General features: G+C 39.0%; 1 protein-coding gene across 1 annotated transcript; it reads left to right on the top strand.

Moving 5' to 3' along the window:
* Positions 1-680: 680 nt before the first annotated feature.
* LOC121956484 (consortin-like) lies at positions 681-23890 on the top strand. The gene is made up of 13 exons (XM_042504767.1): positions 681-760; positions 4292-4378; positions 4681-5073; positions 6807-7522; positions 9607-9637; positions 11796-11882; positions 12478-12559; positions 13947-13968; positions 14144-14210; positions 15684-16249; positions 16740-16928; positions 19947-20100; positions 20739-23890. Exons 2-13 carry the CDS (start codon positions 4366-4368, stop codon positions 20945-20947), a joined length of 2529 nt encoding a protein of 842 aa, XP_042360701.1. The 5' UTR covers positions 681-760; positions 4292-4365; the 3' UTR covers positions 20948-23890.

Raw genomic sequence — 23890 nt, 5'->3', positions numbered from 1 at the left:
AAACATCATTCAAGAGCTAGACAAAGGAAAATAAAAACCTAACTAAGACCAGCATACAGTACAATAATGTAAATTACAGTGCAGTGCAAGAAATGAAGAAATATTTGATTTAATGAAGAATCAACTATTTTATTGTAAAGATGATTTGGTAGATTTGAAGCCTCATTTAAAGGGTTTGGATTCTCAGAGGGTGACTGAAGGGGCTAAATCCGTTATCTTTTTATTTTTCTATATTATGTGTCATGTTACTTGTCAGCTTTTTTTTTATTTTCTGGTTTGTTTGTTGTTGTTTTTTAAATAGTATTATTATTATATTGAATATTATGTATATGCAGTATTATATCCCTCCTAATATTATCTATACTCTGTATTTTCCTCATCTTAAGTATTATTTTCTGAGCCCCTCTTCTCACTGTTCTTTCTCAGCTTTGGACATGCATGCACCTAAACACATGTACTGAAAGAATATTATCATGCCTAATTATCTTTTGCATATATATATATACTCTTTGCAGTATTGTTAAGAAAGGCCCATGCCAAAAATAAACAAATTTTAAAAAATAAATAAATAAAACTCAATGTACTGAGTGTCTAAACAGTAGAGGGCGACAGTGCATGCGGTGCCCCCTGCAGCTCACAGTCCAGGCCTGATGACAGCACCGACCCCTGACTGTCTGTCAGTTACACCTACAGTCAACACAACAACATCAGCACACTGTCCGATGCACGAGCTCCTACCATTCAGCCGGACCTTTCAGCCGTGAGTACCGGTTTCACTGTTTTGTGTGCAAACGTCTAGCTGCTCATTAGAAAGCTAGCGCATTTATGTAAAGCTAACGCGTTTTAAACGTTTTCCTCGCGCTGTGTTTTCCAGATGTGTTTACTATTACTCGGCTAGCTGACGCCAGTTAGCTAACAGCAGCATACATACCGTGACATTATGCTAACTAATTTGTTGCCGTAGCGACTTAACAGCTAACGTAAGGTGTTAGCTGTAGCTCTAGCTGCTCATACGTTTTTTTGTCATGTTAAGGTGATGAAACAGTTCAGCCCTGTTCAGTGGGGGTAGCGTTAAATCAGCACTTACTTAACAACAGCGACTGTGCGATTCTTCTGTTCAGTATTTTACTGTTAACGTGACACGCTAGCCTTTTAACCAAACCTAGAAATAGCTAATGAACGTTAGCAACTAACCAGTTGACATTAACAAAATCGGTGTCATGGTGGAAGTGACTCACTGCATTTGTGTTTTCTGTCACTCATCTGTCTTAGCTAACATTAAATATATAATAACAGCATGGACACAGTGCTAGGACAAACCTTTGCTTCCTATAAACAGGTTAATCACCAACGTTACACTCATTGAACTAGTGACAAGCCAACACCTGACTAGGGGGCTAACTGTAAATATTTTACTTCTTATTTGCAATTTGCTAGATTTCCTTAATGCGTTAATAGGCTACTTTATAAATTAAACAGTTTATTTTGTGGTGTTGTTTTTCTTAGCTATGTTCCTGTCTGAATGTATCTTTGTTGTCTGTCTCAAATCTTTGCAGTGGCCTCTCACAGGACAGGGTTTGTTTCCTTCACCTTTGTGTTTGTCCTTTTGGCTGAATTCCCCACTCATTCTTTCACTTCTGTCTTTCATTATTCATGGTCCCCTGTGGAGAGGGTTGCAGACTAAAAGAGGAGAGCTGTATAGACAGATGGCTCTGTGGGAGAGGGACATTAAAGGAGAATGTAGATTAAAAAAAAAGAGAACACACCCACAAAACACAAGAAATACGCATGACAAGTACAGTAACACCTGTGTGTGTAATTTGGAGGTTGATGTTGCATAAGCCAGTTGTTTATTGTGGGCTGGGAGCATTTTACCCTCCAGAGGGACAGATACAATACAGTCTCTCATCCCACATGTGAGTCATTCATAGAGGTCTTCTCCTTTCCAAAAACAGAACGACTTGGTGATTTAAACAAGAAAAAATACTGAATAAAGCATTTTCATGTAAAAAAAAAAAGTTTTTTCGGGGCACTGGTTGCTGAGTGATTGTAAACTACAGCGCTCGATGCAAAAAGTTGTGTGGCCCTATCTAGAGCCAGTGTTTGGTTTGTTGGTTCTGGGCTTCTGTAAAAAATGGGCGGTGCAAAATGGAAATCTCCAAAGATGAGGACCCGCTCCCTATGTAGATATAAATGGCTAATTTAAAGATAACAGAAACAGAAGGATATTCATATTGTGAGTTGACTATACACTAATGAAAATGTACCTACAATATTTTATGCCATACCTGCCAATATATCCTCCTAAGTCCTACACACTATACTTTTAAAAGTTAAATCTTCCATCCCATTGTGGATATAAAGTACTATCGTACGTATCAAGAACGTGCTGTCTCTTGTTAAAATATCGTATAAGGAGCCTCTGCAACTTGGTAAGATGCAAGATGGTAATGTCACCCCATAGGTTCTCTAGAAAAAAGTCTGAGGAAGGGCTATGGCCTGAAAAGTCACACGTGTGGAGTTAATTTCATAAATGTCCATGGGAGCATTTTCTAGTGTACAGACTTCATTTATTTTTTGACCCCATAGGTTCTGACCTCCCTTCAGAGACAGCAGTCCTCAGTGCTGATTTGTTCATAGACTCATCCCTGAAGATATAGCTCTGGGACATCTGTATAAGTTATATTATATGTACAGAAGGGTTTAAATAAGAATGAGGACACAGGGAATCAAAATTATGCAAGGTGTATTTCTCCTGGCTTTCTTTTTAATTTTAAATGTCTAGGCTGAGTGCTGCTAGGGGTAATACAGGGTTACAGGAGGAACAATTAGCTTAGTGCTGCAGGAAACCAGGACAGCGATATTCCTGTGAGATAGGCTTACATTAGCCTGGATGTGTGTGTTTGTGGAGGCTTTTTAATCAGAAAATCACCAACAGTAAAACAGTGTTGCATGTTAAAGTGACAGTTGGCTAAAGATATAGTCATGCACATTTTACCCAGGAGAGAGGGGGAAAAGTCAGTGCAGTGTTTTAACAGGATTCCTTTATGTGTGTTTATGGGCATACCATTTACTGTTGTCTCACAGACTTAAATACATACTGCATGTGTTTTTGGTAGTCAAGGTAATGTCCAGAGATTGATTGTAAGGAGCAACAATGACACAACAACCTGTCGGAGTTTTTGTATCTACCAGTCCGTGTTGATTTTTTGCTGACTGCGAGCATAACGAAGGCAGTAAAATTTAAAAGCATGCTATTGCACAATACTGATTTGCGCTGTACACTGAAAACTGATTTACTGGTTCATACACCTCCATCTGCGACCAAACTGTAATAAATCCTATCGTTGAGGAGCATAAACTTCTCACCGTGTCAGAGAAGTGTTCATTTAATTTCACAGTATAATTATTTTTGAGGCCAAAGTTTGTAGTGTTGTAGTTTTGGATTGCACTGTATTGTGGTTTAAAGTAATTTGTTTGCCCATTATATGTGAATAGTTCTGCAACTAATGATTCATTGCATCTCAATGTACAATATTTCCATGCATAACTTTGACGCTTGTCTCACTTGGGTGCTTTGGGTTTACATTGTAAATTGTCACTATTAGTGCTTTCCCCATTACAGAAATACTTCTATTATAAATTAACAGCAATATAGCTATCTTGTAAATGTCTTTACATCTCTCTGTTTGTCTTTTTTTCTTTCTGTCTTTCTCTCTGTATTTATTTATTTATTATTTAGTGGTTTTGTAGTAGAGTAGACTCTCACTGGTATTGCTGTTGTTGACAGGTACATGTCTGGACATTATTTTGCTCTAAATAGGGAATAAAATCAATATTAACAAATGTAATCCTGTGCAGCTGATCAGGACAGTGTTTAGTTAGTTGTGGTATCTTGCAGGTTTAGGACTTGCACAGACTTTTCCGGTGTTTTTTTTTTTTTTTAATATATATATTATGCTTCAGGTTTGTATCTGAAGAGTGAATTTAAGTGTTCTGATATCCCCATAATGTCAAATCACATTGTACATAATTAAATTTGTTTGTAGTATTATACTGCAGTACAAGGTGTTGGTAGGACTGTTGTACTCTGAAGGGTTTTTAAATCTCTTTAAGCCCCAGGGTTTGTTTGACAACTTGGGAATGACGCTAAACTTGTTTTGTGTCTCTCCCTTTCTCTCTCACTCTGTTTTCTCTGAGTGGTGTCTGACTTAATCATATGTTTGCTTTTCTCAGTATTCCTGTTATTGATATGTGCCTGTCGTCTGTCTCATTCTGATTATCTCTGCAGGCTTGAAAAAGGGCTTGTCTAATACTTGGCACTGACCTTAATGCTGAAAGGTCAAACGTTGAGGGGGGTGCTCGATGGATCATGGTGGTAAGTGTTTAAATTTCTCTAAAGCATAACACAGATATTAAGCCCAACATATTTGAGTACAGCAACTTCAAAACCACAATAAAATGACTAAATTGTTTGCGATTTAGAGTGAAAGTAACATCTTCTGAGAATGAAGAAAGCAGGGTGTTTTTTATGCTGCTGTTGCATTGTCTCAAGTTGCAGCTGACCTGTAAATATGGAGTCAAAGTCAACTAAGTGACATTCGTATGAATTCCGTTGTCCTTTGTTTTTGTTAAATTTGATAACTTATTGGAATTTCAACTGATCCTTCTTTTCCCTAGGTCAGCTTGAGAGGGAGGGCAGAATAATGTCACAAGTTCAGGTGGGCGGAGTTGATCTCTGTGATAACCTTCCCAACCCTGAAGCTCTGACTGCTCAAACGCTAAATCTCAATGAGACAAACATACTCACACAGACTGAAAGTTTCTCCCCTTCACAAAATGAGGAGGGAGGAGGGCTCCTTCAAAAAGCCTCTGTCAATAACAATGGGAAGGACATGGAGGAGGAGCTGGGAAAGGAGGGATACACAGGAAGAGGCAGAGAGGAGGATGAGGAAGATGACTTTGATGAGGTGATGAAGGAAGAAGAGGAGGAAGAATCAGAGGAATCAAGCTGTCTAATTCGCTGCCAGTCTCCAGACACTCCCATGACTGACTCCTCCTATTCAGAAACCGGTAAGCAACATACACTTGTATAATATATACACGCCAACGTACACTTTTACACACAGCACTGTTTGAAATCTTTGCTTCTTACTTTTTGTCATAAGTAGTACTTATGTTGTCCATTTAGGGGCAGTAGATCACCACAATAAGCTGACATACACAGCTGAGGGTGTTTACCCTTAAAATACATAATTAAGTTGTCATGGCCGATGTGTTAGAAAACAATACAAACATTTGGAGTCATTTTTCTGGCCAGCTAATACATGTAAGTCTTCGCATCTTAAGAGTTGGTCTCCTCCAGAAAATGTGGCTGCTCAGCTCTCTTCGCCAGCTGCTCACTAACTTTGTCCGCAGTTTGTCACTGGAGAGGTAGCACATAATGAATTTATCAATCAGTTAAAACCACCACCTGCTGTTGCTAGAAATAAAGCTGCTGATAGTGGGTGAGTTAGTGATTTAGACTGAACTATATATAAATTTTGCAGATGGTAAAACTATGAGCTGAAAGGAACTAAAATGTTCTGTATAGCTGCAAAGCTGCATGATGATTCTCTGTGATTGTCGGTGTGAGCGACCGCATTCATATTACAGATACACTCATTGGCGATATAAAAAAATATTGATCAGTGGAGCTTTAAAAGGAGGGTTGCATTAGACTGACAGAGACAAAGATGCAAACACACACGCACATATATAATATGAAATAAAATAAAACGAAATAGTACATTGCAGTGCAAGAGCAAGAGGTTTTTTTTTCTTTTTGAAGACTATTTTTGTGAATTTTTGCTTTTATAAGATAGCACAGCTTTTAGTGTGAAAGGGGGAGAGAGTGGTTGGCATGCAGCAAAGGACCGAGGTTGGAGTCAAACCTGTGGCCGCTGCGGCGAGGATGTAGCCTCTGTACATGGGGCGCCCGCTCTACCAACTGAGCTACTAGGCACCCCAGTAAGAGTTTTTGATTATGGAAGACACTTGTTCACAAATATTGATTGAACATGTATTTATCATCATTGTTTTAAGATGGACACTTACTATGATTTTTGAAATCATGGAGTATTGAGTTTCACTGCTTAATGATGATGAAGAGGCAACAGTGTATTAAAGGTCAACACTGGTCAGGGTCTGGCTTACTCACTGTTGTAATGTCTTTTGTGTGTTTTTAAGCAGTCAGCATTATGGATTGAGGTCAGGCCGACTGGCAGTGATGATGTCATTCTGATCACATGACTAACAGACACGAGCGAGTAAAACAGGACAGATAAGATGTAAGAAGGCTATGTATAGATGGAGAGGGGAGATGAATGCATGAAGACAAAGACAAAAGGAACAGAAGAGAAACACGCACACACAGACACAGACACAGACACACACACACACACACACACACACACACACACAGAGTCATTCTTGCTAGCCAGACACTGTTATCTGTAACAGTGTTTGTCAAATAAAACAAACGCATAGCTCCCATTTTTTCATGTCTACATGCGTACTCACACACAAAATTAAAAGTGTCCATAGTTGCATCCAAAGGTGTGTCCAGCTGAATTGTCCCTTGCAATAACTCTGCTGCCTGTCACTATCTAGTCAGTGTATTTGGTACATAAACAGTTAACAGACTTACTATAAGTCTCATCTCTCAAACCCAATATTGGTAGCAGAATAAATAGAGATTTTCACAATAAATTGGTGCAAAAAAACATATTGCAGGAAATATAGTGTTTGTCTCTCTTCCTCTGTAGGCAGTCTCTTGGAGACTCCATATCCTTTCAGCCCTGGGACCAGTCCAGAGCCTGCATCCCCTCTCATTCCAGCGGCCAGTCCAGAAACTGCGTATCCTGCCAGTCAAGTGAAACTGAGCCAGAGTGATGTCAGAGTGGACTCTCATAACACTGAATCAGTTGCCTATACCACAGGGTCCATTACACTGGGACCCACATTCACAACAGGGCCTGTAGACTCTTTGACAATAGCTATAACCTCAGACAGCAGGCCTACCAGCCCACCTGGGCCCACGTGTATCACAGAAGCTACAGACAGGATTGCAAAAAATATCACGACAGAACCTCTTACCTCATCCACCAAGCCTGTCTTTAATCATGGGCCCACATGCACCACAGGGTTTGCCAGCGTATGTGCAGGACCTCTCACCTCAACTGTAGAGACATTTACAGTAATGGCTGGCACCACGAGTCTCAACTCTTCTATTGCTTCCATTCCTTTAAGTACAACAAAAGGACCCCTAACCCTCACCCCAGGGCCTACGACTACCACTACAGAGTCCATAACTGGACCTGTAACCTCAAACTTTGAGCACATAACCCCTACACCTGTGCCCACTTGTCTCTCAGTCTCCACCTGCGCCACAGGGCCTATTCCAAGCCCTGCCCTGCTGGAGTCTCTGGAGGAGCTGGCACAAAGAGGAGATGACACTCACCTCCCACAGCACCTTCACCAGGTAACCTGTTTGTTTTATTTCTGTCACAGGATGTCAGATACTGCAAGCTGCGTATCACCACCAGATCACTCGTTTGAAAAGACACTCTTCTCTTTATTGACGGTTTCTCCAAGTTTTTACTTGCTGTCTTTCTGTCATTTAGCCTCTTTAAACTCTTGCTCTCACACTTGTTATTAAATCACCGTTATCCACTCAGGCCTATAATCGGAATGGCACTTTGTACCCTAAGGCATGGGTGTCTTCAGCGTCTATACACACAAACAGAGACATGCACGCAAGTATGCACAAAAGCCACATACACACTACATAAGAAACACACACTCAGTCTTTCTCTGCTCGTTTCTCTCTCACACACAGACCTGCATGACTGGACACGTATGTTATGGGGTGTGTAAATAGTTCTGTCAGTTTGATTTACTAATGTAAATTTCCACAAGGCACACTTAAGCTAAGCTTTCTTCCAGGCAAACAGGTGTGTGTGAGTGTGAGTGTGTGAGAGAGAGAGAGAGAGAGAGGTGGGAGGGGATGTTCTACCACGACACATCAATACATGTATCTGTGTTCTGCCTCATTTTTTCAAGTTTTGATAAAATTCAGTAGCTAATGATTTATGATTTTTCAGGATTTCATCATAAAAAGATGTGTCTTCGAAATGCAGAAAGGTCTTAACCACTGAATAGTCGTGTCGTGTTGTCAGTGTGTGGAAATAAAAGTTTAAAAAATTTACCTTATATCAGACAGCTCAACAACATTAAACACTGCTTTAAGCCAAATGCAAACAGCAACCTGTTATTAATCCAAAGCTTTCTTACTACACAAAAGTGCCACAGTAAAATAAATAATTTGCCCTTGTTCAGTGTCATTATGCTTGTGTATTTGCAGGTGTGTGTGTTTGTATTTGCATACATGCTATGCACATGCTTTTTTATGAGAAAATAGGCATCATTGCACAAAATCTCCTTGTGTATGAGAACTGCTGCTTACTAAATTATTTGCCCAACAACAGTGACTTTGTAAGATATTAACAAAGAAAAAACAAGTTTTTACATGTTATGACAAAAAGATTCACTACATTTTGTTCAATCTTCAAAGAAGCGTTCACTTGTGGAAATAGATATTTGCCCTTTTTGCTGAATAATGAGATTGTTAACTCAGAATTTTTATGTAAACTAAATCCTTGTTTTTCAGAATTTACAAAATCTCATTAATTCAGAAAAACAGAGCACCATTGTTTTCTCAAGCAAATACATTACACTTTTGTAAATCTTTCTCAGTTATTTTATTTCATTTAAAAGTGTTATAGGTGATAAACGTAATGAGCCAAAATCACAAACACTCTCCCCAATATTGGAGGAAGGGAAAAGAAGTTTCCAGAAGGTAATTTATATCATGGACTGTCATTTTGGGATTTGTGAGCCTTATCTGTAGCTGATGTGGAACTATTGTCAAAAAACAGAAAACAAACTTTTATTCTTTCCAACTTGTCATTCCTTCATCACCGCCCCTCACTTTATAAGAAATGCACGTGCCTCTTGTGCCCTCCTTTCCTCCTCCTTGTTCTTTCTCTCTCTCTCTCTCTCTCTCTCTTACACACACACACAGACACACACACACTTCTCTTGTTCTGAGATCAGCTGAGCGTCATGAAAGCAACACTTGCTGCAGAGAGGTAGTGTGTCAACCATGGTCTCGTGTTTTTCTGTCTCTGTGTCTTGCTTTTCACTCTCGTTTTCACTCTGTCTCTCCAGCATGTTAGGAACTTGCGTAATGATTTTATTATGTTTCTGACATAAGTCAGATTCCGTTTTCTGTTTTAGTTAATGACTATAGAAGTCATGTGGGGTCTTATGACATTTTTTCTACCTGTTTTCTTGTACTTTTTCAAGTCAAATTTTTCTTTGACGGATCTTGGGTCGTGTCAGAGAACCACTCTACATGAAGAGTAGTTTCAGTCTGGTTTCAAAGCCCCTTGGGCCAGTTTTACTGATAGCTCCTGTGACATAACTGATGTAATAAAAGCATGCACTTTTTAAAGTTGTAATCTCTCTCTCTCTCTCTCTCTCTCTCTCTCTCTCTCTCTGCAGATTGCAGAGGCCTTTGTCCTTCAGGGAGACTGTATCCTTATCATTATGCTGGCGTGTCTATATGTGCATATTGGTGATATCGGTTTTGAGTGTCATACACTTACCTCTTGCTTGCTGTTTTTAATTACATGTTGTCCTTTGGCTAACTTCCTCTTTTCTGTTTTGTAATCTGTGTTATTTCACACACTGGATTCAGAGCTTGAAGATATGGAGTGACTTAAATTTCAGTGGATAACCTTGTGCCTCACTGACTTTATAGACAGCGTGGTTAAAAAAAGAGAGCAAGAGATAGAAGACAGAAGAAAAAAGTAGAAAAGGAACTTGTGAAAAGAGAAGGGGAAAATAGAAAACGCTGAATAGAGAGAGACAAGAAAGTAAGAAAGAGACCAAATCAATAAGGAGAACATGAAGATAGGTAATTACAGAAGGGTAGACAAGAGAGAGGAAAAGCACCAGTAGCTGAGCTAGCTTATACAAAAAGCCCAGAGGCAGTAGGAAGTGAGATACTGAGATTAAAACATGACATGATTGAAAACTAAAATATGTTACCAAAGAAATTCACTTGTCAGATGAAGAAGAATTGCAGCATTTACAGTAAACTCTCCTGTAAACATTAAAATAATGATGATCAACACCCAGTTACAAAGATGTTCACCGGACTGATGATATGAAGATTCCTTAAATGATGCTAATTGGTTAAACTTTTAAAGCTGTCATAAATCAAAAGCTTCTTTGTTCCTCAACCAGAGAGCCGTGGTATTGATTGTCACGCTGTATGATGCACACACAAAGTGAATACTTTGCACACACACGCATGGAAGGAGGTACTCTTTTTCAAATACACTAAAGATTTACTGTCCATATGGACAATGTGTAAAACAGAGCAGGAGGAAGGAAGGAAGGAAGGAAGTTAGCAAAGCAGGAGAGTTAGCATGAGAAAGAATTGGGAATTTTGACAGGTTTAATCAGAGGGAAGTCTGAAGGCATAAATGAAAGAGTCAAAGAAAGGGTAATGCAAGCTTAGCTTTGTGATGCATGTATAGAGCAATAGTTAGAGATGGAGAGAGAACGCATTCGGCCATGTCAAAGACGGATTGTGTTCTGGCTGCTCATATCCATAAACATGAGACTGCATCCTAGAGTGCTTTCTCCCTTTATCTCTTTTGGCCTGAATCTGTTTCCCCCTCTCCTCCTGCCTCCATCTCTCTTTGTCCTCCTACTTTGTTAGTCCCCCCCTTACCACTGTCAGCTGTAATGTAGAGAAAAGAAAGTTTTTGACCTGATGGATTTTTTTGAGTAAAACGTTCTCTGTAGGGCTTGCTATGCAATAGTGGTCGAGTGATTTTTCAGTATGGCCAATTATTCAGAGGCGATAGGACGTTTAATGAACTATCGTTATCTGTGGAACTGGGCTCCGATTGTGGCCGATGACTGCACAGCTTCCACTAGTCACATGAGGATGTACATCTCCACAAAATGTAGACTTATATCAGTGAAAAATACCGCTTATCTCTGATCTCTATGGCTGATTTTATTGGTCAGTCACAATAGAGATAGATATATTTATGTCAGCATATGAAAAGTTATTTTAAATTTTTTTTTTTTACTGAACATCACGCAGAAAAAGCTGCTTGGGGTAATTGAAAATTATTAAATTCCCAATGAAGTTTACTATAATAGTGCACTGATGGCTTTTTTGACAATTAAATTTATTGTTAAACAGTAAAATATCCTGCCACTATTATATACATATCTTTGTAACAAGTGCTTGAGGGACAGCTGTAAAAAAGTGTGTTTCTATGTACCTAAATATATGTTTTTTTACTCCCTGATATTGGTGTCAGCATAGGTCCCAAAGATCAAGACCCATCGAGCTGTAATTAATAGCTTGAAAAAACATAATCCCTTTCATCTAGATTTTTTAAGGTCAGTTTGATGTTCAGTTTCAGATTTATATATTAATGTAGGTATTTATTACTTTGACTTATATATTTACTGATCCAGTTCCTAATAAGAAACAAAGATTGCTCATTTTTAACACTTTAATTTACACTTAAATTCACTTTCATTTTTACTGTTCCAAACTATCGTTATTCTTTCAGCCTTTAAAAATCCACTATTGATCAACCTCTAATATGTACAGTGTGCGTGTCTGTGTATTTATGAGTTTCTTAACCTGTGATGTTCAGACCAGCGGGCATTATGGTGCATCCAACTAGAGAGACTCTATCACCAGAGAGTATTGGACAACCTGAATGCTCTTCAAGAACAGTGGGGTAACACACATGCACACACAGCACACATGCCTCAGACACACATATACACAGATATAGTGTATATTTTTAGTAATTTTCATATAAATTCTCCGTTTTAAAAATACATGTTTTCTGGACAGTCTTTTTACCATCAAGGATTAAACTTTGATTTTGGTGTCTCTATAAACAGAAGCTATAAAAATCTAACATTAAGGCACCAATGATCACATGTAAAGCATAAAATATTGATGATAATGCAGTACATACAAGAATTTTATAAGGACTACAATGGTAAAATAAACTAGTTTTCAGTTTTAATTGAGGCCTTCATGTTACAATCCTCCTTGTCATGGTATATACCCATACGCACAGCTATCAAGCGTATGACTACTTGAAAGTACGACTGCAGTCTCTTGTCGATTGGATACCATTAATATATATTTCATGTAGTTTCCGTGAGCATATCATTTAAATTCCATCAGGAAACATTCAGGATTGTGGATAGAGATTGCACTTGTTGTATTGCTTACAGGGGAGCTCAGCTCACAGAGGCTTCCTCATAGTTATAACAATGCTTTTAACTCCCTGTATCTCTGTGTGTCTCTCTGTCTCTTAGAGAGTCAGTGTAGAAGTCCATCCTCCAGCCTGGCAACCCAGCATCTGGACACTCTTAAAAACATCTGCCAAACTCACAGTCGGTAAGTCTATATACATGTGTGTCTGTACTCTTTGTTCTTTGTATTGTTTTTATTTATTGTCACCTAAATGTCTAGATTTTCTGAACGGTAATAGCATTTTTATTCTGCTCTCATGGTCTCAAGAGTGCTCTCAAAATCACAAGAGAAATATTTGTTTTATAATGTTCTCTTACAATCAAGGTGACCTTAAGAAATAGTTTTTTAAATCACAAGCCCTCCCAAAATGTTGTTGAATATGCCTTTTTACTGTCTTAACCAAAGTCATACAAAAACATCAGTATCCATTTAATTGCAGAAATAGGTCACATGTTTGGTTTAGACTGGAAAAGCTAGATTAAGTTAAGCTAGCTTCATCAAAATTTTAAAAATAGACACAACCTGTTTATATCAGCCTTATGTCTTGTTAATTGGTAAAGTAGTTATCAGTAAACCAAGAGAACAGTGATTTATTGCTGAATTATGACAGTGAAGGAGATGCTGGGTTGCTGCCCACTTAGTCAAGAAATCATTAACATGTAACCCCTTTTAACTCTGTTCCTTTGTGACTAAAATAGAAGAGAGGGGTGCAAATAAGACAGTTTGGGATTTAGTTACCCACTTCAAAATAAGAATGGGTGTTTCCCTTTTTTGTCTGTCTCTCTACTTTTCCCTGTAAGGGATGAAGGGATTTCTGACATATTTGCAAATTGATGAAATATTCCAGAAAATGTTCATTTCACAACACAATAATCATTTGACTGCAAATTTGCATATCAGGATCTTTTATTGTGCTTCTGTAATACCGAGTTGTTGTGTGTGCGTTACTGTGTTGTTTTGTGAAGAGTGTGTGACGTGTGTCTGTTGTGGGATGTGCTCATGCAAGTGTAACAAATTAGTCAAGTGAAGTCCACCTTGGCATTTGTCAATATTTAATAGGAAGTCTAAAGTGAGTTATACCTGCCAGACACACATCGTCTCGCAACAAATACACCTGCGCATTTTGTATTCTCCCACTCAAACAGGTGCTGTGTGTGTGCGTGCGTGCGTGCGTGCGTGTGTGTAGTTATGTGCCTGTATATCTTTGTGTGGTTTGCACTGCGTTAACAGTTTAAACACATGGCCCTTTGCTGCTGCTGCACTTTCAGACATTTGAGCCATCACACTGATAGGGTTTCACTTCTCTTAACCCATGCACACACACACACACACACACACACACACACACACACACAGTGTCACTCACATGCACACGTTGTAATAGCCAGGGAAATGCGTTGGAGCTAATATTAGATTGGGAGAGTGGAGAGGGGTCACCCATTTTTCACGTCTTCATTTACTAAAACCAAGATCAGAACCTTCAATACTCTCACCATCTCACTCAGTCCCTCTTTCTCTCTTCTGTTCGCAGACCAGGAGCGAGAGATGCTGTGGTAAGACGTTCATCATTGTTGTGTGTATCTGTGTGGGTGTACAACAGAGTTAATATAATGTAATTATGTAACCTGTAGGTTAAACTTAAAATAATGTGTAAATTTCACATTACTGACCTGTACAGTGTATATATTTACTTGCTTTTTTTGTGTATGTTTCTGTGTGTTTGTAAAGTGTGCATCTGTGGACCTTTTGAGGCCTACACTTGAAGAAGGTGGTGCACTGCCTTTATGTACCTCAGGTGAGTGAGTGTGTGCATTTATGTCATATCAGATTAGGAATATCCCAACTCACTGTAAACTAACTAGCTTTTTCCAGATTTGTAAAGTGAAAGAATTATTAATTAACAGATACATCTGATTCAGTTAAAGGTTTTGGAAAAAGTTAATAAGTGGACCCTAAAGGGATACTTTGTGGATTTTCAACCAGCTGTGTACCATAACAATGTGGTTAATATGTGTAAATGAACTACGGTAAACTTCCATCCACCTCACCAGCACACAGATCTCTTTGCTTATCTCTCAGCTCAATAGTTTTCCAGCTCTAGGGCTGTTAGCTGAACTGCAGATTGTACTTCTGCATTTTCATATGCCCAACACCACAGGCCGCCATATTGTGTTCTGTGTCAAAATGGCCAAGCTGCATTACAGCAGCCACCACGGGAAGTATTTGGTACAGTGCAGCGGTGTGAATTGGGATGGTGCGTTCATACACAACTTGTTGTAATTGGACTAAAGCATGCAAAGTCATTAATATGGAGCAGTAAGCTCTTATTCAAGGTATGACATTTTTAATTTTTAGACATGTTGTATGTTATCAGTGAATTGTTTCATTAATCAGACACTAGTGCAAAGGTCGGGATAGTTTCATTACACATCTAACTCAGTGTGTGTGGCATGCATGCACTCACTTGCTTTGGTGTAACTCACTGTTTAGGAGAGAGACAGAACATAGTGATTATTAGTTTTACCTCTACAATTGTGGCTTCTCATACAGAAACACACAAAGGAATATGATGGACTTCAAGGATAAGAATAAAACTTCTTTAATGTCCAAGTTGGTCATTGGTGGTGCTTCTCTCCAGTGCTAATTTAAGGGTCAGTGCAATCAACAGGCTGGCTTAAAAACAGAATAAACATGTTCTGTCACACAGCGGGTCTCAAACAGCTTGTACATGCCTCCATATTTTCTGTGATTATAGTAGTTAAGGGGTTAAGGGGTTTACTTGACAACGTGTCTTGTCTTGTCTTAACTGGCTTCCGTTTTGGACATGCTATATACTGTCTACTTTTGGGTCTGTTTTTGGCACATGTAGCATTTGTAGACTCCCTGCTATGGTTTACAGTTTGTCTTGCCACATTTAGGAAGTTTTAGGCAGTGGATACTAAAAAATCTGATTCCAGCAGCTCACATTGCATTGTACATTGTGAGTGTAACTGTGTTGAAACAATTTATTCTAAAAAGGCTATGCATGCCTGTTGACCACTTTGGGTTTTTATTCGAGAGCATTTCTCCCTACATGTAGCACACTGTCACAGTAAAGCATTTATTATGATTTTTGTTACATAAACAACGGAAATATGGACTAATAGCTCCATCAACTACTTGATACTTAAAACCTTTTCTCTGTGTCCTCTTTATCATGTACCTCTCTGTCTACCCCCCCTCAACGCCACTCTCCCCCGCAACTCTCTGTTTCTTTTTTTTCATCCAGCCCATCAGGTGGACAAAGGGATGGAGCAGAGAGCCCAAGACTCCTCCGGTTCTCAGAGCAGCCATCCAGTCATTAATTTGACTGATAGGCTCAGTTCCCCTGAGGTCTCTGAAAAGGAGAGGGAAGACCCAGACAGGGAAGTAGAGGGGAGGGACGGTTTCCATGGAGATCAGCTGACTGACAAGCAAGGCAGCGACAGAGAGGGTGGAGAGGCAGAAGGAGGGGTAGGATACACCATCTCAATGATAGGAAATGGACTGCACCCCTCTACGGCTGGAGAAATGGATCAGTCCGAGCCCGCAGAGCAGCAGGGAGGAGAATTAGGTCCCATACAGGAAAAGGAGGCAAAAAGGGTGGAAGAGGAGAGGGAGGTGGAGGAGGCAGCCGAGGCTTTGGAGATGGAAGATGAGGGAGAGGAAGAAGAGGAGGAAAAGCAGAAGGAAAGCGACTCTTCTTTTTGTCAGCAAGCTCTCCCAGTGGAAACTGTGGTCAGCGGGGCAGAGATGGAGATACAACAGCTACACCAGGAAGCCCGAGCTGAGGAAAAGCTGCATGAGGAGACCCAGGTACATTTCAGAATTTGTAAATAAAGAGAAATACAAATACAAAATTTTAAAGTCTGTCATTCACAGTGTTTGCGGGTTCCTAGTTTGTTTGTTTTGGCGATAATCTAGCACTCTACTTTCCTTAAATTACTTGTCAGATAAAGTGTTTCACCAGGACTAGAAGCGTATTTGTTTTCCTCTGTTGATGAGCTTTGCATTGCTCCAGGTTTTTGAAGTTGTTATGATGATGGCAGCTCACGATTACTGTCATGATGACTACACAGTTCCTCTATTTATTTCAACAAACCACTGTTTCTATTGCTGGAAATATAACACACATTCTGTGATCCAGATTACTATTTTGCAATCTGTCCATCATTTAACAGCTTTCACCAACATGCAGAGGTTTCCATGGCTTCAGTGAGAATTGTGTTGTAGCAGTCCGATTTACTGTCTTCATAACTGTTTATCGATGTGGAAGTTACAACTGCATTTCACCATTTCACTGCAGGAGAGCACTGAAACCTGCCTGCACCAGGAGGCCCGCCTTCCTCAAGAGGCTCACATGAAGCAGCAGGACCAGGGTGAGGAGGTGAAGGAGGAAGAAGAGGAGGAGGAGGAATACGAAGTAGAGCATGTTGACATCATCGCAGAAGCTGCCACACTGGACGACATGGCTAAACTCATCACCGTAGAGGAGGTGTGTATTATCATGCTTTGCTGTGGATGAGTAAGAGAGAAGCGTAACTCTGTTAGGCTTTTCGTTTGTTTAGCAAGTTATGTCACATTGATTTAGTTGATTTAGTGGGTATTTGTTGATGCATTTGCAAGAGTGCTGTTGTGCCTGAATGAAGTTTTAGAAGCAATTGTACAAGAATGCACGTAGTCTGGTATGGTGGTATTGTTAAACTTGTAAAGTAATTACAAACCCTAACCAATTTTTTAAAATATTAACTTCAAATTGGCAGTTTCACGACCATTTTAAGGACTTACTTTGCCTATTTTCAACCTGCTGTTTATCATAACACTGTGAGTAGTCTGTGTAAATGAACTATGGTAAAATGGAAGGAATTTTACCATTTATTTACCATAATTTTACCAAGTTCAGATCTCTCTGCTCATCTCTCAGCTCAAGTTCGCTGGATTACTTGAAACACATCATCCAGTGGACTGTCGTTGGCATTAGGGCTGTTGCTCGAACTACAGATTGTACTTTGGTATTTTTGTTTGCCTGCCACCATGGACACAAAGAGCAAAGAATCTTTCTCTCTGTCAAATACAGACTAAATTCAGATCCAACTGTAAAATTAGGCAGTGCTGATCATAAATATAAACCAAGATGATGTCCCTATTTCTTTCCTAAAATGTCTCCAGAAACATATTTTAGTGCACTGTTTGGCTGTAATGAGAATCTCTGAACAGGAAGTGGGCACCATACCTTTGCCTCATGTACTGAACCAGGGTGCCATTGCCTAGTTCTTACTCAAAATTCATATGGTTTCCTGTAGAAAAGTGGCCAGGATGCATCACAAAACCCACCAGCGGGAGCATGTATTCATCCGTTGCAGCACTTTGCATTCTGGTAGTTGTAGGTTTTCTACTTCTTGAGCAAAAGCGAACGCCACAGCCCTTTTTCTCTGTTTTCTCTGTTCATGTAGCACCAAAGTATTTGTGTCTCTCTACTGCACAGACAGACAGTTTTCTGAAAAGACCCATTTTCCAGCAGTGAAATTCTTCTCTAAGGTTTCTGTCTGTGTGTATCTGCTCATCGAGGCGCTTTATAATAGACAGCACGGTGCCCTGCTGAGCAGCCCTAATGGTATTATGCAGCCATTACCGTGATATCTCTGAATATGGATTCGTTTTGCAGATATGGAAGATGATTTGACCTTTAACTCTCCTATGCTAAAAGAAAAGTAAGGAAACTAAAAATGTCATGCACCTGCAATTTCAGCACCCAACAGGATTACTATGTTGTTATTTGAATATAAATATTTCAGAATGAATACATCACTTTATTTAACATTGGTTGTGTCATTAGTTGACTTTAACATCAGTTGCTTCTGACTAATTTTCATCGTTAAATCTCAGAGGGAACAGAGAGAGGGAACAGGGAGAGACATAAATGAAAGAGAGGTAGCTGCAGGGAGATGCACATGGAGCGGAGACAGAAAGTACCCAGGCACAATGGAAACCAGAGAAGTGGCCTGCTTTTACCAGATAAAAGATATAGAGCGGCCAAGGAGATATTATTATTGCTGGAAACATGGTCTTTTTTATAAAACCAGGCTGTTATTTCAAAGCAGTAAATAGTATGGCACCAGCTACCTGTTCCCAAATTCTCATTGCCAAATAGTGCACAAAATACGTATGTTTCTGAACACATTTTAGCCAAGAAATAGGCAATACAGTAACAGAATTTTGGTTCATATTTGATCAGCACTACCTAGTTGTACAGTTTGCTTTGAGTTTGGTCTGCCTTAAAGAGAGAGAAAGGGGGGAGGGCCTCTTTATTGATCCGTTTCTATACTGTGTCCGTGGTGGGGGGATGACACAGTTTGGGTCATCGTTTGGTCTCTATCAGTCTGCTTCTTTACTCTTTGTCGCTGTGCTGATGAGCGTATAAAAATGCAAAGTACAATCTAAAGTAGTCTTTACTTTGTTTCTTGTTGACAGACAAGTATTAAAGAGTGTTAAATTTTACCTTGACATGTTCCGACTTCTATCATGTCGCAGTCTTCCTCAGAACAGTCACGTGATGTCGCTGTGTTATCAGCTGTTTAGCCTAAACAGCTAACACTCTTTAATAATTGTCTGTCAACAAGAAACAAAGTAAAGATTAGATTCAGTGAAGACATAATGAATTTGTTTGGAATACAATCGAAAGTTCAAGTTATTATACATAGCTGGTTGAAAATCTGCGAAGTATCCCTTTCGACAGTGGCACTTGCGAATAGCATGGACTTATTAATGTGTCTGGAGTGTTTATTACACTACAGTCAGATATTATATAAACTTCTTCAGTCAAACAACACCTGAATTTGATCTTTATTGTACACAGACTAGAAAAAAATATAATTTTTATGGCTTTGCTTTGCAAACTATCATGCTGGTACATCCACACAGAGTCTATATTGAGCAATGTTAAGCAAAATATGATAGGGACTCTGCCTGACCTTGACAATTTACCACCACTCAACCAAAGCCCATGCCAGTCATTATATGTATTTTTAGCACTTAAGCATTGAGCCTGGGGTAATAGTAATAACTTTATTTATATAGTACCTTTCAAAACCATTGCAAAGTGCTCCACACATTAGGACGCATAAAAGAAAGCAGGAAACAATCAAATAGAAATTCACAGTCAGCACATATCAACAACAACAATTACAGAACAACAAAAAAATGTTGATTGTTTGAGGTATAATGTGTCTTTCATAGGGAAGCAGTTCCTGGTACTGTATGATTGACTGTAAATGAGTGTAAATCTGTTGGAGGGAGTGTGATAAAGAGATTTAAAGCTCAATACTACTGCCTTTGTGACATACTGACACCTGGTGGACATGGCTGGTGAGGTGCACCCTCTGTAAAACATGTTATTCGTCATTCACTGTGTTGTCGGCGTATGGAGATGAACAGATAATTCTGTATTTTGGTATAAATAGAGATAAGGTTATGTTGATGTATGTGTCCTTACATATCTTGTTTTGTTTGTCAGATATCTCCTGCCTCTGGCCTGGTCTCCATATTAAAGAAGCGGCAGGGTTTTGTGGACAACGTGAGTGCGTCTGCCGGCTCAGAGCCCCGACCTGACAAACCTCCAGCCAAAAGACGCGTCCGCTTCAAAGTCCCTGATGACGGCTATGAGCATGGTGTGTTTGTGTTTATTTCCTACAAGTCAGATATTCCTATCTCTCCATAAACATTGAGCTATTCAATTGCCTTACCATAAGTAAGCTTATTTGTAACATTTGCAGGGTTTAATTAAAGGTCCCCTGCACCAAAAGAACAAATCTATTGCGACAACATTGTCAAAGATAGTAGATGAATTCTAGCAACTTCTCGTCTTTTCTATACTGCTCTGCAACTTTCCTCCAACGTATTTCTCAGTTCAATACAGTTCATTGCAATTCAAAAGGCTTTATTGGCAGAACATTTGACAATCAAAAGATAGTAAATGAAATCAAACAGATCACATAAATAACAATATTAGTAAAATAGATAAACTGATAAAGTGCTACTCCGTGTGTTTGTGAGATGACTGAAATTATATAATATATATGTATATATATATATATATATATATATATATATATATATATCTACTGTGCACATGTTGTGTGTATATGTGTGTGTGTGTGTGTGTGTGTGTGTGTGTGTGTGTGTGTGTGTTTGTTTTAAGGTAATTAAAGAAACAATTAATAACAATATATTCATAGAATCAAGTGTAAAAACACAAAAAACTAAACCCCATTATATCTCCCATACTTCTGTCTGTCTGTCTCTGTAGATGTTGGCGGTGGAGATTCCTGTCTGCTTCTCTTCCTGCTCTGTCTGGTTACTGTGGTGATCAGTGTGGGTGGCACCGCCCTCTACTGTGCTCTGGGCGATGCCCACTCGTCAGTCTGTCAGGACTTCTCCAGAAATGCAGACTTCTACTTTGGCCAGATACAGCGCGGGATAACTCACATCCAGCACTGGTTTGCCTCCGGGTCATAGCAGATAACAGAGCCCCTGGCCTCCCTGTATCACACCAGGCTGCTTCCTGGGACAGTGTTTTCTGCGGTAATGGTGCCAGGCGGCTGCTGGAGTCCCTGCCGCTATACGGAGTAAGTGGCTATTGTGCTGCCTCAATGATTAAGTAAAATATGGCTGGCATTTGAAAGCCCACTCTACTACATTTTTAATGCTCTTTGAATACAATCCCAGGGCTCACTGAGCTTAAACGTCAGAGGTCAGATGTCCCTTTACAACATTGGTTTGAGAGGGAAAGTAGAGCAGAGAGAAAAAGAAGATGACTGGAGAATGGAGACTGCTTAAACAGAAGAGGAAGAACTGAACCAACACCCCTCTCAAACCAGGTCCACATCAGAGAGCTTCTAAAACTAAATAATTACAGCTGCAATCCACAGATATCTAAAAAGAAAACATTCATAATTAACTGGGATGCTCTACACACACACACACAAAGATACACACTGCACAAACAGGAAGCGGAACAACGGGCATTTACAAACTGCTGCAACAACTAGTGTTGCTTTTATTGTAGACTTTTTTAAATTGCAAACAAAATTTTAAAATGAACAAACAATTCTGTGGTCTACTACTTGGAATGAAATTGTTGTCTTAATTATGTTCATCATGAATGAATGTTTGGAGTTTAATGTTAAACTTTGCTGTATGTCACCTGTGGGGCATTTGTGTAAAAAAAAAAAACAAAAAGGATTGAAAAGGTTATTTTGGTATTTATCAAATTCAGCTGCTAATGGACATCAGACACATCAGATATGTCAGGTGGGGGAAAATCACACGGTGTCATGCCATGTGCATTGATTTGCAGTGAGCAGTTGCTGTAGCGCTCTGCTTTCACTGTACTTTCTCCCCTGCACATATTCGACATGAGCGTCCTGTCGCTGCCCCTTTTCTGTACAACTTTTTGCAGTTAGCTGACGTGGCTGCCACTGGAGACTAAAAGCCCAAACTATCAGTTTATGGGTTTCAATGAGGTAAATTTAGCTTTGTGTAGCATGTGCAACATGTACAGGAACACAGTGCACCTCTGTATATATCATACCAAGAATGTTTAACATGTTGCACAGACTATGGTACGATTTTTTTGCTTTTTAATATTGCAATATTTCTACAGGAATTGTTGTGTTGGTCCTGGACTAAATGCAGGCTTTTACATGGTTTGAGCTGAAACAAAAAATATTCACAAACTGTTTTCGGGTTCAGTGTGAAAAGTTTATGCCAGTGAACATCAGTTATGCAGAAATAACATAAACATAAAATACTCAACTCTTAAGTGGGTCTGTTTAGGCATGTATTATTTCATTAAAAATGCAGATTAATGATAATTGTTATGTTGGAAACAATCATTATTCAGTGCACTCTTATCAGTACAGGCCTTGATGTCGATGGGATCATTTGAAGCTGCCTGTGTGTTTGCTGTTTTTTGGGAATCTGTCCATCACCCTCAGTGTGTGATTGTCAAGGTTTTCCTCTTTTCTTTATCCAAAATAATTATTTGCAACTCTAAACTGTTAACATCTGCTTAGTATTTGGTAGAAACAGAAGACCTTTTTGGTACCCTTTTCCACCAACAAGCAACTGGTTCCATTCTGTTTCCCAAACCCAATTTTTGATCGTTCAGAGCATTTTAACCAAAAATAAATTGGTTCAGAACCAGAAAAATTGGTCCTCAGCTGGAACTGAAAATAGCAGGTTTTCTTGACCTGAAGTGCAACATGTGACATCAGTGGGCGTGTCATATTCTACAGGTCAGAAATAGAGAATTGAGAAGTCAACTGAGAAATTGTTTGACATTGTGTAACGCCATCAGTTAATGAAACATCCTTGGTTACAATGGTACTGATCAAAACTGGTGAAAACGCAGATTCTTTGAGTCCTGAATGGAACCAGCTCAAGACATAGAGCTAATTTGATGGAAAGGGGGTATGGACGAAAAACTGATCTCAGGCAGGGGAAGGACTGTTTATATGTTGTCCATGAAATCAGTCCTTTATTCTCACACTTTACTGCTGAATCCCTTTTTGTTTAGCCCTGCGTCCATGCTTTTTATGTTTCATTTTCACATATTACAATGTTTGGTGTCCCGGTAATTATCTTTTCTTTCATGTGGTGTCATAGTGGATGCTATGAGAACTGCCCTAGTCAAACCTCTTGATCGTCAGGACGTAAAGGAAAAAACTTCCATCAGAGAGGAGAGATTCAAGTGTCTTACTTATGCATTTATAACAGTTTAACATAAAATATTCATATTGTGTCACTCACTAAAACCTGAAAATTAGTTTGAGATATGATGTTTTCCCACAATGTAGAGTAGTAGATTGACTCTTGTTTTTATTTGCACATGTCTTCTGGCTGGTTCAGATGACCTTCACTCAGAAAACCTCTTATTTAATCTTCTGGATGATTTTAATTATTTATGATACGAGGGATGTCAAGTGTAGCTGGTTAAACTTAATTATTTCCATCATACATTTAATAGGTTATTCATCTCTTATATCACTTTTGTTCTTAATGGGCTTTGACGGAGAATTTTCTTTTCTTTTTTATAACCAAACTCTTCTGAATACCATCATTTGGGTTGTTTATTTTTATTTATCTTCTTTACACACAGATTACTTATAGATAATTTTTCCTCCATCTCGAAGCATTTCATATATTCATTTATTTTTCCAGTTGGTTTTAAAAGAACATTTAGAAACGAATGAATAAAAAGTTTAGTGTGTATGAATCAGTACTGTGTAGCACTGTTATTAGGCCGAGGAAAGGCGATTTATGAATTGTTGATGAACTCTTTCACTTTGTTCTTACAGATCGTAATAACAAGATGAGGTTTTTCTTTTTTGTTGTTAAAAAACACCTTGTTATGTCTCCTGTTAAAGCCATTGAAAAAAAGCTGTTTGTGAGCCTCCA

Source organism: Plectropomus leopardus, chromosome 1 (assembly GCF_008729295.1).
Source record: "Plectropomus leopardus isolate mb chromosome 1, YSFRI_Pleo_2.0, whole genome shotgun sequence".
NCBI classification, from domain to species: Eukaryota; Metazoa; Chordata; class Actinopteri; order Perciformes; family Serranidae; genus Plectropomus; species Plectropomus leopardus.
The sequence above is the reverse complement of the archived record's forward strand: the minus strand, read 5'-3'. Positions and strand labels throughout refer to the sequence as shown.

Coding starts and splice junctions, on each gene's coding strand:
- LOC121956484 (XM_042504767.1), top strand. Junction 9,638..11,795: donor CTTTGTCCTTCAGGGAGACT/GTATCCTTATCA, acceptor TGTGATGTTCAG/ACCAGCGGGCATTATGGTGC. Junction 20,101..20,738: donor TGATGACGGCTATGAGCATG/GTGTGTTTGTGT, acceptor CTGTCTCTGTAG/ATGTTGGCGGTGGAGATTCC.